This window comes from Lissotriton helveticus, chromosome 6, assembly GCF_964261635.1.
Source record: "Lissotriton helveticus chromosome 6, aLisHel1.1, whole genome shotgun sequence".
Taxonomy (NCBI): domain Eukaryota; kingdom Metazoa; phylum Chordata; class Amphibia; order Caudata; family Salamandridae; genus Lissotriton; species Lissotriton helveticus.
This window is the reverse complement of record NC_136067.1, coordinates 833,721,562-833,735,349: the sequence shown is the minus strand read 5'-3', so window position 1 is coordinate 833,735,349 and position 13,788 is coordinate 833,721,562. Positions and strand designations below refer to the sequence as shown.

General features: G+C 42.8%; 1 protein-coding gene across 2 annotated transcripts in view; it reads left to right on the top strand.

The window, feature by feature from the left end:
• Window positions 1–13,788, top strand: part of QRSL1 (glutaminyl-tRNA amidotransferase subunit QRSL1) — a 169,269-nt gene that overhangs the window by 138,844 nt on the left and 16,637 nt on the right. For both annotated transcript variants that reach the window (XM_078648427.1, XM_078648426.1), the window contains exon 10: window positions 8,809–9,014. In XM_078648427.1, the coding sequence (XP_078504553.1) occupies window positions 8,809–9,014 (206 nt within the window). The remainder of the gene's footprint in view (window positions 1–8,808; window positions 9,015–13,788) is intronic.

The window sequence follows — 13,788 nt, the reverse complement described above, 5'->3', positions numbered from 1 at the left end:
TGTTTTGGCATTCTGGGAGGACTAAGACCAGCATTGAAATTTTTTAACGCCTCAACCAGGCAGCTGGTGCTGCAGGCGACGGTGATCTCTCGGCTTGACTACGCCAGCTCTCTCTTGGTAGGGGTGAACCAAGCCGAAATTGCACGTTTGCAGCGTGTCCAGAACGCGGCAGCCAGAGCTGTGGTGGGTCTGCCTAGGTTCTGCTCCGCTGCCAACACTCTACGTTCTCTCCACTGGCTTCCAGTCACGCAAAGGATTCAATTTAAAGTACTTTGCCTGTCCTACAAAATTCTTACGGGCTCCTCTGCCCCGATTCTCACGAATCTCTTGACGCCTTATGTCCCTGCCCGCTCCTTGAGATCTTTAGGTCAGGATCTAGCAGTGGTCCCTCGGTTTAAACTTAGCCGAGCTGGAGGCCGCTCATTCCGAGTTCGGGCTGCGGCCCTGTGGAACTCTCTTCCTTTAAAGATACGTGCTTCTGATAACCTCTTTTTATTTCGGAGGGCCATCAAAACGTTTTTATTTTCTTGAGCTTGCTTCCTTCTAGTCTACTGTCTTTTTAGTTGTGTTGTGTTGGTTACCTTGTCAAGCGCCAGGACGCTCCTTTGCTGGAGCAGCTGTGCGCTGAATAAATTTTCATAACATAACATTATCACCTATGCCTGTGCCCCTGCAGCATACAGCCCGCGATGCTTGCCCTTTCCCCCAAGTTTTGGGATGGTACTGCTAGGGGAAGGCATGAGGCTCGGTTGAAGATAGCCTGCAATGACTGGTGTTAGAATCATATTAGGATGATTGGGTACCAAAGTTCTGCTATTTAGAAAAACGTAAGTAAAAGGGTTACAGGGGAAAGTTTTGGAATAATAATAATTTGTTTTTATATAGCTCTTCCTTGGCCGTTTCTAAACACTGTAAATAAAAGATATCACTTTTACTTATTTTAATGTACTCATTTTACTGACCATAACCGAATTTCCCCGGACTGACACTTGTGAATATGTCCCTATAGAAAGCAATATGTGCCCCTTTAAGTAAATCCTCAAGAAGGCTTTCTGATTTTGTGGTCATTTGGAGAACTTGAGAGTAGTTCCTGTACTGCCAAAATCCAAGACGCGGCTCTAAGAGGTTTTGACATGGTTTGGGAACATCATACATAAAGCATTGTGTGCTGCTCTCCTCCACACTGAATCCAGGGAGCCCTTTCCTGTCATAGAACACAGGTCTTGCCACCTGTCCCACCTATAGACGAAAGAGACCTGCGTCCTGTCCTGTGGCCCACAATGCACTTTAGAGAATCACAGGTCAGCAAGGCACTACCACAGAGATCACGGTCTACAGCCTCACATGCTCTCTTTCTTTTAACCAAATCACCATATATAAAACTTTATAAATAAATAAAAATAAACCTTGAATTTATGTAAAGGGGCGAGGAGGAGGTGGGGAGAAAGCTTCTGATATGTGTCTCAAAGATCTAAAATCTGAAGATACCAGAAACAAACCCTATTTCATGTGTCACATGTTATTGGGGAGGTGGCTGAATTCAGTGTGGCTTATTCAGTCTGTTGAATATGGCCCTGTCAGCTTTGTATGCTGGATCATTGCCTTTTGGTACAGTACGTCTCAATACAAAAAGATGAAAGTCACTGACCACAGCCTCATTTTAATAACATTTTATAGAGTCCTTCTTGAGGCTTGGCAGAGTTCCCTCAAGCAGTCCTGACACATTCGGGCGTTCTGGGGAATTTTGTGTTTTGTGGTGATGTTTGACAGAGGTGAAGGGGCCTTTCAGATGCAATGGGCTCCTGCTTTTCTGTGTGAAGGCCTTCGAGGTTGGGTCGGTTGGCTGCTCTGCTCAATCAGACAACCGAATGGCAGGACATGGGCCAGTAGTCCTGCCGCTGCGCTGAGCCCAGTGAACCCCAGGGTTTAAAAGCCTGGTTGTCCTAGATCCCTGGGGAGAAGTGTTGTTCTGTGGCACTGGTCTTCACAGCCTCCACAAGCCAAGCCAACTGTGCTCATTTTGCTTCAGTAGTACTAGAATTGTAATGGAATTTCAGGGGAGATGCTTAAACCAATAGTATAATCCAAATATGGCGCAGGCAGGCAATGAAAGCATTGCTACTTAGAGGTTACAGTTCTGTCTTTGCAAAACATGATGTCCTTTCTTACATCCTGTGAGTGTCAGTAATACGGTGTTTTTAATATTATCAACACCAGTTTATTTACGATAAGCAATGCTTTTATTGTCTGAAAGAAGCCAGTGGTTTGAAATAACTCCCACCCACTTTGAATAGTTTTTACCAAGTGGCATATGAGATGAAAGAGTTTAAAGGAGATGTGGGTGTTATGGGGCAGGCACAGTAGTCAGGTGAGGTGGTTGTGTTGCGGTGAGGTTTTTTGTACACTAATGAAGAGCTGAACATTAGAGAGTAGGTTTACTTTCAGGTGAAGAAAAACAATTTGAGGAGGCCTGAAAAAGAATGTATTGATGGTGGGAAAAGGTTCAAAGCGATGCAGATGGCATTGGTGGTAAGATTAGGAAAGGAGGGTTGGCATGGTGGAGAAGGATAGCTGGTAACCATCATTTGGTCAAGTTTGGAATTATGCATTTTAGCAACCGGGACTAATGCGAGGCTAATTCCAGGTTAACTAATTGAGTGAGCCATTCATGGATGATGAAGACAGTGTCATCAGGAGACAGGCATACATCTAAACAGAATTTCAGTTGGAAGGAATCCAGGGCCTGATGTATCATTGGGGAGGCCGTTCACAGTGGCTGCAAATTGCGAGCCGGCATTTTGTAATCTGTCCAACATATTTCAATTAAACCGATATGCTAATTAGTCGCAGTTCAAAATGTATATTTGTAATGGTTGCAAAATCTCCGGACTCATGATTATTAATTAGACAGGATGCATTTTAGGATCCTCTACAAATAACTGAGAAGACAGAGGTGGATGCCCTGCCAGGGGCCACAGACCTCCATACCTGTGTTTGTACTCCCAGCACGCAAATATTTTTTTTAAGGAAGTGCAGGTGCTGCTTTAGATGAAAATAGGAATGCATCGTGGAAAGCCTGCAGTGGTTCTAAAGACCAAAGTCTGCTGTCCCTGAGCCCGCCTAACATAATTTCCAATAGGAAAATGTGGTCACAAACCATTAATACATTCCGTTGCGACTCGCAACTAAGAGGGAAGACACCGTTCATAGCTTTGTATACTTGGGATTCAGAAAGGGCCGTATAAGCCATTTTATTGGAAGGATGTAGATTTTTTGCAAATTCTAAAAAGGCCTTTTGTTGTTGAAAACTCAGATTTTCCGAATCACAGGCTTAGCAACTGCAAAATGCCTTTCCATTTCAGGCCCCAGTTCAAGCTAGAAAACAGTTTTTAGGAGGAAGTTCCAAGATTGCATTGGGTCCAATTTGTTTCTAGTAGATGATAATGCCAATCTTTGACATCAGGTATATCATTATTTTTTTGAGCATAATGGGCGATAAAACCTTGGGGCGTGCCATATGACATGGAAGAGTGCGTACCGGGGAAGCAAGGCAAATTTGTAACCTCCCATGGAAATAAGGGGAGGCTTTGGAAGAAGATCCCACTGATTTACATTTGGATGGATAGTGTCTAGAGGTGTATCCCTTGGTTGGCCATTTCAGAGGTTTCCCAAGAAGAGTATTGGTTAGCATGTATTGTTTTCATCCTCAAATCCATCATACACAACTGCATGGTTTACTACTTGTGGAAGCTGGTTCAGAAACTAGAATTGAGTAGAGGAGATGCTATTTCGTTGTGTGTTTTTATAGTTGGAGGACCATAGATCTTCTTTTTTAGGGCTTGCAAGCAAAGCAAAGCGAAAAGCCCTGGAAATGGACCTGGAAATTCCACACAGCTCGTGCGTTTTGTTTCCTAGGTCCATTTTTATTGGGCTTTTCATGCATGCTGTTTTTTTAACAGAACACGCAATAGGCCATAGGCGGTCGCATAGCTCCGCCTATGGCCTATTGGTATCTGTTACGCGCACTAAAGCCCATATATCTTCAATTATCGCGGCCAGACACGGGCGTGATAATTAAAGACATTTGCTGGCAGTGGCGAATGCGCGCACCACTCTCTGGCTTTTTTGGATCCATTTCACGGCGAAGGAAAAAAAAACAACAACTGCTGACATCTTGTTCTCCTTTGAAGTGGCCATGAGGTTAGGGAATGTTTTAGTTTCTTTTCTTTGAACACACACACGGGTAGTTTCCCGCTTTTAAAGTGCCTTGGAATTCTAGCCTGATTTGAATGCTGGGTCTTGCCAAGCCATGGTCACAGTGGAAAGGGAAGCTTCGTGCTCCGACAGGCAGCGTCTGGTGGGCACATTGTCTGAACAGAGGTGAGACCACACCCTAGCATGTGTCACTCCTCGGTTACTGCCGCCTGGTTACCTTATGCGCGCCCTTTGCATCTCTTCTGAAAAAACATAGCACCCTTCCTCAAAAAAACGTCATTATCTAGGACCCTAATAACTATGAAATTATCCAATATATTTCAAGGGAATAATAAGGCTGCAGCCGCGTGTAATGCTCTGGGGTTCGCTTTCATCTGTAACACCATGAGAACTGAATCCTTTCCACAATTCTGTGGGGTCAGAATTTGTAGCAGGAACCGACATGCTCAATAAACACACAACCTTTGTGCATGTTTGCTGACCCTTTGATGTTTACATTCTACAAAAGCACTCACATCTTCCTTTGACAGATATAAACTACTAACTAGACAGCCTGAAAAGGAATGACCTGGTGACGGTCTCGGGTTACTGCTGCTAGTCTATGGGTTTTTTAATCTCGGTGTAATCACGCAGGGCTGACTCGGCCTTTCACCCTGACTGGGCCAAGAAACTGAGACACCGAATTGCACAACGATAACAGCGGCTATTAAGAATGCTAGAGCTGGCAAACAATGCTGTAGTACAATCATATAAAATAACACCTTATTATAACGAATCCATGCAAAAATGGAACAGAGGTCAGAAAAAGAAAAACATATTTTATTATTCCTTGATATGGCTTTTATTTACATGCTCAAGACGGATGCTGCTGCTTTTTATCTCACCGTGACACTGCCACTGGTCATTAGAACTACTAATGGATGGTGAGGAGAGCTTGGATTGTATGCTTTGTTGCGGATGTTTGGGGACAGAAAGATGGCCTTTCTACGGCTCAAAGTCCAGATGCGTGCACAGACATGTCAAGGCAAGGGGGAGAAAGTTTGACTTCCAAACCTGATCTCCTCTTTGAACGAGCAGAGCAATGTAAAGATGTTCTGAGCACAAGAGGTGGCTAGAAGTGAAAGGAGTGACCTGAAGGGGCTACACAACGCGGCTGGAAACTCTAGCACCGGACAGATGGAGGGCCTCTCTTTCTCACATTACACCACCCTCACACCTCCCTCCCCCTCATCTGCCGCAAGCCAGAGTTCAGGTGGGACCTGCAACTTCAGGAAGTTTTTAACCTTCATTTATTCCCATGGGAAGGCTCTGAAACTGACATTATTCACAATATGGCAGAGATGTGAGGATTGTCAGCATTAGCAGTAAGCCTGCATGTGCAACCTTCAGAGGAGCAGCCCAACCCGATGGGATCACACAGTTCTAGCCAACAGAAAGTGTTTGAGAACCACGATTGTTCTATAACGGAATACATTTTTTAAAAATATTTCATTATCAGAATGAAAGTATTTTTAGTGAAATCGGTCTAGTAAAGGCAATGAGTCCGGTCGTGTTTTTAATGTTTTCTCGGGGTTTGCATCATTACGCAATGCTGTAAGTTTCAGGTGTCAACTTTAAATATGTATACACAACCTCGTCAAGGGTAGTAAGCACTATATAAATGGTATTTACAGTCAGTCAGTCAAATACACTTTATTCGATTTGTTAAAAATCATAAAAGACATAAAAAAAATTATATATAAATTTACAAATTTCATAAATTTACATCTGAGCAAAAACGTTATATGCAGTGATGGGCCACAGATGTGATACAGGTCAGTGTTTAAGAGGGGACTCTACAGAGCTATACAGAGTCCCTTGATGTCACCAATTTTGTTTTCGCTCTGTAAGCCGCCACCAAAAAACTAGCTACACCAAATATAATAGGGGTACTGCCCAAGGACTGTAGGTAAGCTAGAGCCGGCCTGACTTGGACAAAGCCGGCTTCTCTTAAAATTGGTACCAGATATTTTTTCCTAGAGTCCGAATATAAACCGCAAAATATGATGAAGTGTGTGGTGTCCTGTTGGGAAAATTCATCACATTTGCACGGGGGGGGGGCCTTCTGGTTTGCTCCAGGATTGATAGCTACCTAAAAAGTAGTGAATTAAATTAAATCTAAATTTAATTAGCAGGTGTCTGTGGAAGGGCTTGGTTACGATTCTGAGGTAGGGCTCAAGAGAAGGGGAAATCAATAACATATAGTGTAATCTGACAGTTGGTTTAATCAGTTCTAGCTCCTCTCGAGCCAGTCTAGCCTTCTCCATAAAATGCATTTTGGTCCAGTTAATGTCCTCCCTCCCTGGTATTTACAGTCAAATACACAGCGAAATAATATAATTTTTAGGTCGAGCCTGAGCAGCGAATGCACTGTTGCGAGGAATGCAGCAGTGGAGTATGGCTTTGAAGTCTTGCCCACTCTCTGCCCATATTTTTAATTGGCTTATTTTTTCTTTTTGCAGTTTTACATAGTATGAACTCGGCTCAAGGGCACTGGAGCGCTTCACACGAGCATAAGTGAATTACACCAGGCTAGATCCTTCTAGGCACAGGGGAGTAAGTGATTTGCCCAAAATCACAGGATGTGGAGGCGACACCAGGACTCGGACTCTAGTTCCAAAGTCGGCAGTTCTGGCCATAACAGCACACGCTCTAAAGTAAGAAGCATTTACAATGGAATAGATCTTGCATTATTAAAGTTTGAGCTATTGGTGTTGCATTATTATTAGCAATGCCAATAGCTCAAACTTTAATAATGCGAGACCTATTGCATTGCAAATGCTTGTTTCATTTAGAATGGGAGACTGGTGCCTGATAAGAGGTTGGAGAACTCTGCAGGGTGCATGTGGGTAGTTCTGAGCCACAAAAGGTGTTTTGAAAACTTTAGGGTTGAGTGGGATGTAATTCGAGAGAGATGTTTTCACAATAGTGTGGAGAGCAGAGCTGAATTTAGGAGGAGCTTCATAAATTAACCAGAGTGATTGTGTTCCAAAAGTGAGTTTAATGGTGCAAGGTTAACAACTTGCTTATGATGTCCTCTACATGTTATCAAAAAAGAATAAAGAGGCCTTGGTGAATATGTATAAGGAAATTGCGTGATTCCGTGGTAAATTTTACAGCGCCATGCTGCATCATTTTCAAAATGCAGGGTTGCGCCTTATTTACAAGAATATGGCACACCCCTTTGTTTTCCTTAGCTCTGCTGCTAACAATAGCTACCTAGTGCCAACACAGACACCCTTGCGCCATAGTGCAAGGGTGCAAGGGTGTCTGCTTTGCACAGATGATTGTTTATGTTCAGGAAGGTGTTCCTTCCCGCACAAAAACAACCATTAATGGCAATTTGTTCTTTCTATGTGTGCTGCAGATGTAAAAACACGAGGAGAAATAAAAGTATTTCTCATCCTTGCACCAATCTAGCGCCTGCTTTTGCATGGTGTCCGTTTTTGGCGCTGCCTCAGATTTAAGATCCTTGTTAATCTAGGTTAGCATAAAAATTCAATGGGTGTTGTGGTGGAACGCCCACAGCAACACCCACTGCACACTCCTTTCACGCAGATACCTGCATGGAAGGGTACCATATTTACAAAGCTGTGTTAAGCCATGCAAAGTGGCTTAATGCCGCTTTCTTAATATGATGAAGGAAATTGCGCCACTGGAACGTCGAGAAAAGTGACGTTCCGGTGGCTGAATCCCCATGTACATATGCTCCCTTGATGTTTAGTTTTGTGGACCGAAGATTCAGGTGTGATTCTAGGGAGGGATGAAATTCTACTTGACTGTGACATCTGGATCCTTTTGACTTTGTTTCCCCTCAGTCTAAAATAACCCCCCTCTTTGTTATTATAACATGATCCACCCTAGTTATTCCAACTGGCATTGATGTACTACATTGTGGAGTGTATGAATGGTTGTTGCATGTTATGGATGGGTTTTGATTGTTGACAGGTATGATATGTGTGGGACTCTCAGTGTGATCTATCAAATCTCTTTTTCTCAAATGTATATATATATATATATGTGATATGTTTTTATTCCTATGAGATTATCAAAAAAGCAACCAAATATTCAATAAAATAAAATGAAATCTTGAGAACATAAATTAGTGTTGTATATATGTGGCTCCAATTCCTACTTGATAGTCGTTTTGTATAAGTAGGATCCCCCTGTGGGACCTATATTTATCTCTGGGGCAGGGTTTTGTTTTCTTTTTTGCGCGAAGATTCAGGTGAGACAGTATTTGGTTACAGTCGGGTTATAGGAAAGTAGATTCATATGTTTTTATACGTCTGCCAATTTGATGGTCCCAGAGCAAATGAAATAGCCTTCCTTAAAATTTTGGCTTGTTGCCATTTATTTTCTAGTGGTCAGACACATTTTCCAGTGTACCTTGTGTCAAGAGTGTTTGCAAATCACCCATTCAGTAGTGATATGGGCTTAGCTGCTATATTCTGATAGCAATATGACCTACGGTATACTTTGTTCCACTTAATATAATCTGACATATCTAAATTGAATGTATGCTTTTTTCCTGTGTTTACTGTTTATATTTAGGAACTACGAGAAGTATTTTATCAAGGCTCAAAAAGTGCGGCGCCTTATTACCAATGACTTTGTTCAGGTTTTCAGTTCGGGTGTAGACATGCTACTTACTCCTACCACCCTTAGTGACGCAGCACCTTACCTGGAATTTATCAAAGAAGATAACCGAACGCGCAGTGCGCAAGAGGATATATTTACACAGTCTGTGAACATGGCAGGTAAGACACACCCATTTTCCATTCCTTATATGTATTTAGTGTGTTACCTTGTGTGCTTTAGGTGGTGGTTACTCAGTACTCCATTTACCTCTGCTTAGCACCTTAATTTCAATTCAATAATGAAGGTAATAGAAAGTGCAGTTCTCAAGAAGAGTTAGTCACTTCAAGGCAGATAAGGGTAAACTACCTTCTATTTATTCCCCACTTTTTCTGTCTTTCTTTATAATGCTTTTAGGTGCATAGCTGCCAGTGCTTACTTTGCAACAGAATTAGTGCTGGTGCCCAGAGCTCTGCTCAGAAACCCACAAAGGGTGCTATTAAGATGTCAGCCAAGGCTGCTTGATCTTGCATCCACCTCATGCCTCTTCTAGACATTCTCTGCCCCTTTATCTCACTCCTGCAGGTTCCTACTCTCTCCCTTTGTGCCTTTGTCTTCCACCGTCATTCCCTTCTATGTGTTTTTCCCGCTCTTGCTCTCGAGAAAAGTCTGATCAGGAAAAATAAATGTCTGTCCCCAAAAATGAGTGCCAGTGGCATCCCACCAAAACCCACCGTCTGAAATCAAGTACTGACTGCTGCCTGTTCCTGCCTTTCGTTTTAGGATGAAAATTATTAATTAACTCAATCTCTGCTACCTGTTATGTGCTTTAGGAGGTGTGCGTCATCATGGGAGTTGCCAAAGGGCAAAATTAAATCATGAACACGTTCTGTTTGTGTTCTATCAAGCCTGGCAAGCAGTAGCGGCTGCTACCAGATGGGAGTGGTAGAGCGGGGGGATTTAAAAAAATAAAATGCGGTTTGATTGGTCTGAGCGCCGTGGCGCAGCGCTCCGACGGGGACTGGGAGAGTTTGCATGTTCCTCACCAGGCTGTGTAATGCAGCTTGGAAAGGAAGATGCAGAGTGTGCATGACTGTTTAGCCAGCCCAATAGGGCCGGTCAAGCAGACATGCCAACTTAATGAGTGAAAACCACTCCTTCCGTGCTCTGCCCAGCCCTGCCCCGTCCACCCCAAGAGCCACTGAATTCAGTAGGAAAAATACAATGATAATTACGGTACTTTATTATCATTGTATTTTTCCTTTGGAGAAGTGGGGAGACGCTTCTCCGCCATAGCGGAGGAACCGCCACTGCTGGTAAGAATGCTAAATGCACTTCTGAGACTAAGAGGAGGATTATGAAACAGTTTTGTCAAGATCAATTCCACAATGAATTCATAGCCTGTAATGCACCAGGGGCCTGTTCTGTTCCTGACCCTCGAGTGCCTTTGGAGGCCAAGTCATTGCCTCTCATAGAGTATCTCCATCAATAGTTTTGGGCTTCTCGGTGTGAGTTGTAAACATGAAGTACCTAATATATAGACTATTTTGATATGAAGCATCTATAGGATACAACATGTCCAAAGTATTGAAATGCACTTCATAACAGAGCACTGCAAAATTTCAATAAGGTAAGGAATGTACCTGGCTAAGTCTAAGAGGATGGAAACTGGGGTGATGGAGTTGCAAGGAATCCATCTCTGAGATGCTTAGCACCGATGTTTGAAAATGGAGCCTGATCTTGCTAACTAATTATTGTACCAGTGGTGGCACTTTGGTTTATTTTGCATTCTTAGCATCTGGAAAATTATTAAATGACCATGGCATCTTTAAATACCCAAGGAGTAAGTGCATGTTTCATAGGTTGCATATACTAAAGCATGCTCTTCTTTTTGGTATAACTGGAATTCTTCTAAGTCCTTATTAAGTAAACAAGTACACTGTGTGGTTTCAAGAAATGGTCTCTAAGAATACGGAAGCCCTTCTGCTACCCTTTGTACTCCACGTGGGTCACCCTGAGCTCCAAAGCACCAGACCAACTCTTGTAGTAATAGACCTCTTTTTACCATTGGTGGCTGACTCAGTTTCAGATGGAGTGCTATAGCGTGAATTGTTTTAGATTAGTTCCCACAAAAATATATTTGAGATAACCAGTGAGTATGGTGAGGTTTCTCCTACATTATCAGTTGATTGTTGCTTTTGGATTGACCATTAGGAATGAGATCATAAAACTCCTCAATCATAATTAGGATCGGTCCATCAGTCAGGGATTAATCTGGTTAGTAGGGAACCTTTATTTGCAATGGGGATAGTCATATTTTTTAGAGTAGTATTCAGTTGACAGAGAGAATTGAACCTCAAACTGAAAACAAATATTAAGTGCACCCTTACTGTACTTCCTCCTTCACATGTCCCTCACTACATCAATATATATATCAGAAATGTTTTAATTCGGAGCTTCTGCTCCTTATTCATAGGCTTCACTTTTCGTTCACAGCCGTGCCTATTTTCTCCTCTGCCTCTTAATGAATAATCGCCCTCAGGTGGGACTTCAAGTAAGTCGTGCATTATGGGAGTTGTAGTGCATGTTTAATACGTTTCACTCCTTTAGTAGTTTTAATTTCAATCCTTAAGTAGGTTCTGTGTCCTTCTCAAATTGTTCACATAAATAATTTTCTTGCCCTTAAGTAGGCTTCAGGTTGCCAACCCGGTGCCTTGATTATTCCTTCCACTGTGCTGCTCGTAGGCTCAGCAGAGTTCTAAGCCTGCAGCCCCACTTACTGTTCAATGGTGGTGCATCTCCCACATTACTAATTTAGAAAATGGCACTTCTTAAAAAGTGGATATTTCTCTGCTCTTAACTTCTATCTGTGTACCTACAGCTTGCCTCCAAAACATGTCTGGGGTGGGTGACAACTACACTTTGCGCATTTCCTTTACACCACCACAAACACAGGAAGGGTGGGTGTGACAGAGAGCTCACTTGCATTCTGATCGATCTTCCTGGGCAGGAAGAGAGAGGAGAGCTGACACTTGCACCTAAATAGGTAGGGTCATGTTCCCCACACAAAGGGCTGATTACCCTCTACTGATAGCCTGGCAGACAGGGCTGGGATGAAAGGGGACTTGTGCACTTCAAGGGCCTACTTTGAAGTCATTCCCAGTTCAAAGGCACATTTGGGGATAAGTACTAAGCTCTGACCTTATCAAGACAGTACAATTCCGGACCTGTGAAGAACTCCGCCAGGAGTAAAGACTGGTGTGCTACAAGAATTGCCACTGCTAGAATGCTGCTCTGGAAGAACTGATTTTCTGTTTTGCTGTGCTTTCCTGCAACCTTGTGATCTCCGCCCTGCTGAGAGCAAGGACTGGACCGATCTCACTTGAACCCAGAGTGAATCCAAGAGCTTTCTGGCTTGCCCACCTGTTCTGATGTCTCAGTGCCATCCATCAAAGATTTCCTGTAACACTGCAAAATCCCCTGGACATTGCCATCTGGGAAAGGCAAAAGGAATGTGGCAATATTTTTAGGGAGGTTGGGGCATTGGCATGCCCATTTCGGGCAACCTCCACCCGTACGTATAAAAAACCTAATCCCTGGTGCCTAGTGGGCTTTCTGCCCTCCGTGTGGCAGATTGGGCGCTATTGCCCCCATTTGCCTCATGAGAGGGGGGGCAGAAAGACTGTGGAATTTTGGGGGGCATTGGCATGCCCATTTTGAACAGCCCCCATCCCTAAATACATAAAAAAGATAAATCCGGGGGGAGTTGGGGCTACTGCCCCTCATGCCTCCCAGGCGGGGCAGAAAGACTGTTTGCAATGAGATCTGGGTGGGGGCAGCCCACACCACTTTTTTTATATAAAAAGCTCCTGAGGCTGTTTTGATAGAAAGAAAATTCCTGTGGTGTCCTCACCAGAGGAATTTCCGTGCCATGTGCGCCGACTGCTGGGAAGCTTCCGAGGCACATGAGCACTCTAGCGTCGGACGGCTCCCTGCCCTCCGACACATGCAAAAGGTTAAGGCTCAGCAAGTGGTTTTAAATGCCAAGTCAAAGTGCCAGTAAACTGCACACACAGGCGTTGCAGTGGCAGGTCTGGGACAGGTTTGAAAGGCTACTTGTGTGCAGAAATGTTTTACTTAAAAAATCTACTCCACCTATTTGTAATGCTTTTGACCCATCAACTGGTTTCAAATGATGTGAACATGGGCAACTATTTTAATTCATTGAGCCGCTGTTTTCTTCATTATCACATATGAGAGCACCTTCAAATGTGCGAGTTCAGCATGTCTGCTGTACAAAAACTATTTTGTTTGATTTAATAGATAAACTTTTTTCCATTATAGAATACAAATCTAGCCACAGGATACACATGACCCCTGACTTGCCTCTTAGTTTATTAATAGCATTGTCATCAGGGCGGGGCAGTAATGCTTCTCAAGTCATGTTTAAAAACGATCACTTTTAATCAATACATAATTAAAGCATGAAGTGGTAGCACACTCATTTGTAATCGGCAGATCTTACATTGAAATCGCCACAAACTTTCCCACTGACATGCGGTTTTACTGATAAAACTACATAGTGTACAAGCAATATTTGGAAACAGAGTTACTGCAAATATGTGTCATTTGCATATCACCAAGTAAAGTTTTTCTGGTTTGTTTTGCTCCTATTTAACTCTGTTTCCATCACACTTCTTAATCACAAAAAATATGCTTTCATAATCCCTGATATATTTTGAAATATTAACAGGCTATTTATTTAAATGTTGTGTTAGATAAAAATAACTGCCATCTTTAGACAGCTCATTTGACAAAAACCTCTAACTCTAGTAAGATATAAAAATAAACTCAATTTTCCAAGCAGCAGTTGGTAAAAAGCGCAACTGACATTTGATATCTTACCTTGAACAGACAGCAAATGTATCAAGATAAAAACAAGATTTAATGACATTT